Genomic DNA, 4,452 nt, shown 5'->3' with positions numbered 1-4,452 from the left:
GGGGGGGTAGGCCAGCCTGCGGGGCAGGGGAAGCTGATACTCTCACTGCAACTTCCTCAGTTATTCCAGTGGTTTGGACTTTCCTTAACTTTTAACTTTAGGTATTTGTCTTTAAAAACTCCAAGACAGGAATCAGAGGAAGCTGTTACTTCTCTGAGCAGCGTCGTGGGTGAACAGAGCCGTTAGCCTCCGGATCCCCAGAGCCTTGCACACATTTGTTTTCGTGGGGGCCAGCGCTAGGTGGGAGTCTCGGCAGGAAGCAGCAGGAGGACGGACAGGAAGGAGGCAGAGGCACAGACCTCTAAGCAAGCGCACAGTCTCCCATCCAGATTCAAAAAGGGCAGGACAACTGCTTATCATTCCTGGGGATGGACACATTCATTCATCTGACAACCATGCATGTCTACTTTGACCAGAGCGGTGGGGAGACGATGCAGGCCCTGTGGGGGAGCCAGGCATCGATCCTAGAACAGGGTGAGGGGGCATAGTTGTGAGGTCCAGCGTAGTGCAAGGGTTAGGCGGGCTACCTGGAGATAGCGACCATCTGGGTTTTTCAGGAATACGAGCCGAGGCAGGCATTTGGAGCTGAGCAGGATGGGAGAGGCCTGGGGGTATCCAGCATGGAGGTTAGTGAAGAGATCAGGTATATGCTCCCTCAGGTTCCTTCCCTGACCTCTCCCAGCCTGAGGCAGGCCCCCCCCACAACGTGCCCCAGGGTTGACAGTGTGGGGCAGGCCAGCTCCAGCCCAAAGATCAGTTCGGTTTGAATTATGTTGTGGTTTCAAAAGAATTTAAATTAGCTACTGACATTCACAAACCAGAAAGGCTCATAGCAAAATCTGATTCCCGGCTTCCTGGAAATGCCCAGAAGACCCAGCAGCGCTGGCTGGCGCTCCTACATGGCAACCATTAGTTGAAGGTCAAAAGTGGCCTGTATGTCCGGCCAGCGTGGCTCAGTAGTTGAGCACTGACTTATGAACCAGGAGGTCACAGTCGATTTCCGGTTAGGGCACATGCCCAGATTCTGGGCTCAATCCCCAGTGTGGGGCGTACGGGAAGCAGCCAATCAATGGTTCTCTCTCATCATTGATGTTTCTCTCTCTCTCTCCCTCCCCTTTCCTCTCTGAATTCAATAAAAAATATATATATTTCTTAAAGTGGCCTGTGCTTGCCAGTCTACCACACTCCCCACCATGCCCTAGCATTCTTCTAATAATATTGAGGCTGAGTTCAGAGTGGGGTCCCATTTAGCATCTCACTTGTCCTATAAATTGCCTTCTAGTGGAAAGGGAAGTAGGACAATTGTCATCCCCATCTCTATCATAAGAGGGGGAAGAAGACAGGCTGAGGGTTCCCATCCTTCCTCAGCCCTGAGCTCCCACCGAGTCCCAGCAGCTTCTGTCTGAAACCCTCGCACCTTGGGCTCACCGTTACCAAGGTCCTTGTCACACTACACTATTTATCATTATGTGTCTGCCAGCCGTCAGATGCGGAGTTTCTCCAGGGCATGACTGTGTCTGACATCAGAGTCCTCACAATTGATCACAAAGCTTGATGGCCCCTAGTTATGTGCTCGGTAGTAAATGTCAAATGAAGGGATGGATGCAAATGGATACATGAAACACAGTCCAGCCGAGAAAGGTGAGGGCCTGGGTGTAGGGGTGGTGGGAGGGCAGAGAGGAGGGGTTCTGAAACCAGAGGGGCAGCAAAGCACAGAGCAGGGTGCACGCACAAGGAGCTGGGAGCTGGTTGGACACGCCGCAGCGGGGGGACTGCCCTTGGCCTGTGGGGCAGACCCTGCTTTCTAGCAAGTCCCACGGCAGTCATCATGGATTGCAGTGTGAGAAGAGCTGGCTAAGCGAATGGGCCTGGAGTCCGACCTCAGGGGTTCAAATACTTACGGTGACGCTGACTGGCTGTGAGACACGGGCCATGTTACATAAGCTCTGTGTGTGTTTCCTTATCAGTTAACATTGAGCCTCAGATGATATTTTTCCAGTTCCCCCAAAGGGTGGCCTGAGTACCCCTTCCAGACCTCTGAGCACAGACTCTACCCCGGGTGGCTGTGACACCCCCACAGGAACTTGCCACCCCCACAGGCACTTGCCACCCCCAGCAGGGCCTCCTGGCACCCATTTCGCAGTTTCAGGAATCAGGCTATTTGGTAGCACTAGGTGCTCCCATCAGCCTAATGCCCAGGGAGGCATCAGAGCCTGGTACTTACGCCATCAGCTGTCCAGTAGTTCCAGACCTTGATCTTGGCCAGACCAAAGGCATGCAGCCTTCTCGTGTTGCGGATAACGAAAAAGAGCTGCAGCGGCGGGTGGAAGGGGCAGGTCCACAAGGAGGAGTCTTTCTTGCTCTGAAACACCAACAAGAGCGGGGAGCAGTCAGTACATGCCTCCCCAGGTGCACCAGCAGCGACTCCACCCTAATAAACCCCCAGAGAGGGCTGAGGGCGGGCAGCCAAGCCCCTTCTCCTTCACCAGGTTAGGGAAGTTTTCTGCCATTATTTCTTCAACCACGTTCTCTATCCCTAACTCCCTTTCTGCCTCTCTGGCACACCTACTATTCTAATATTGTTACATTACACGTTGTCCCACAGCTCCCTTAAGCTGTCCTCCTTTTTTTGTTTTTCCTCTTTGGTTCTCTGATTGAGTGGTTTTTTTCAACTCTGTCTTCTAATTCATTGATTTGATCCTCTGCGGCCCTAATCTGCTGTGTATTCCTTCCAATGTGTTATTTATTTGTGCTATGTCATTCTTTATTTCTGTTTTCATAGTTACTATATCTTTTCTCGGGCTGTTGAGCATATTTACCATCATTTTTCTGAACTGTATATCAGATAAATTTCTTATCTCCATTTTTTTTTAGCTCTTCTTTTGGAGAATTCTCTTGTTCTCTCACTTGGGGGCTGTTTCTTTGTCTCCTCATTTTGGCTGTCTTTTTGGGTTTGTGACTGTGTATTAAGTAGATCTGCTATGCCTCTCAATCTCTAGTGCAGGACAGTGTCAAACACTGTTTCTGACTAATTAGATCAGGCAAAGACTCAAAGCCCCCAGAGACTGCTTCTGCCTACAGACTAGTAGGATTCCGACTTGAGTGGCCCCAAGCAATCATCCTCAGGTATGGTGAGAGTTTTTTTTCCCAACAGGGTGGGGCAATTGCTTCTGCCTGGAGGCTAACGGTTATTCTCTTAATGGTCCTCGGAAATTCTGCTCTGTGGCACAAGGTGTTTTCTAGTAGGGTGGCAGGCAAAGCTGCCGGTATAGCAAATGTCTGCACGAGAAAGATGACACAGAGTGAGGGAATGACTCAGCACAGGAAACTGGGATGTCTGCCTTCTGAGCTCTTACCCCAGAGCCCCCAACCCTGGCTTCTGCTCACACAGCTCCAGTCCACTCTGCCCTCCCTCTGCTGGAGCACAAGATAAGTGGCTCCACAGGAAATTTTGTGTGTTGGCCCTTTAAGAGGGTGCCTGAATTTCCAGCCATCTCACCCTAGCAGACAGCAACCCCACTACTTTTCACAGCCAGATATTATGAGGGTACCCTTCTCAGTTCTGGTGCTCTCTGCTGGGGGCCCAGCTTGGGGATTAGACCCCAGAGTTCTCGGTGGCAAACCCCACAGCTCTGGAACTTCGGTTGCTGTCTGTGGATGCCCAGCCAGCCTTTCCCCCCTCCGCCCTTCCTATCAGTCTCTATGCAGTCTCCCTTCTCTACAGAATCCCCGGGTGGGGGTAGGTCTCCAATCTCTCCCCACCTGGACTGACCCTCACCCTGGCTTAAAGCTGCCACTTGGGCCATCAGACTGAATTTAAAATGCAGGGCTTTGCTGTGCTTGGCCTTGAGGAAGCACTGAGGGCGGGGCTCTAGAGGGAAGGGCAGGATAAGAGCCACCACTTGCCTTATCTGATAAATCTCGTAAACAGAGTTTATTTTCTCTTGTAAAACCTTGTCAAATTAAAAACATTTTAAAATAGAAATCAACTGGCTCGGGCATTTGTTGGGATGAGGCCGTGACACTGGGCGCGGGAGTCCTTTTGCCCCTCTCAGGACCCCAGAGTGCCCCTTCTGCCAGCAATGGCCAGAAGACCTTGGCCACACACAAGGTCAAGGGGCAGAGAGCAGGAGAGCCTCGCTGTCATTCTCCTTCACACCAAAAAAATTCTGTGGTGAGTGCTTTCGGTGCAGGTGGAAAAGCCAAATCAGGGGACTTCTCTCAGCTCTAGGGCCTCTCCTGTCTCTTCCAATGCCCCGTGTCCTCTGTCCAGACCAAGCTCTCAGCTGCTCCCAGACATCTCCACACCGCTCAGCCTCTTCCTGTCCTCCTCACCCTGGGAATTTCAGCTCAAATGTGCTCTCGCCCCCCCCTGCCTCCCGCCCTCGAGGCATCGCTCTCCCTCCAGGAGTGCCTGAGGCTCCCTGCAATGCCCGAGGCTAGCCTTCCCCT

General features: G+C 52.1%; 1 protein-coding gene across 2 annotated transcripts in view; it reads right to left on the bottom strand.

Moving 5' to 3' along the window:
• KIAA0556 (KIAA0556 ortholog) overlaps positions 1–4,452 on the bottom strand; it is a 203,480-nt gene that overhangs the window by 43,501 nt on the left and 155,527 nt on the right. For both annotated transcript variants that reach the window (XM_015559503.1, XM_006756852.2), the window contains one exon: positions 2,225–2,362. In XM_015559503.1, coding sequence (XP_015414989.1) covers positions 2,225–2,362 — 138 coding nt within the window. The remainder of the gene's footprint in view (positions 1–2,224; positions 2,363–4,452) is intronic.

Source organism: Myotis davidii, unplaced genomic scaffold (assembly GCF_000327345.1).
Source record: "Myotis davidii unplaced genomic scaffold, ASM32734v1 scaffold934, whole genome shotgun sequence".
Taxonomy (NCBI): Eukaryota; Metazoa; Chordata; class Mammalia; order Chiroptera; family Vespertilionidae; genus Myotis; species Myotis davidii.
The sequence above is the reverse complement of the archived record's forward strand: the minus strand, read 5'-3'. Positions and strand labels throughout refer to the sequence as shown.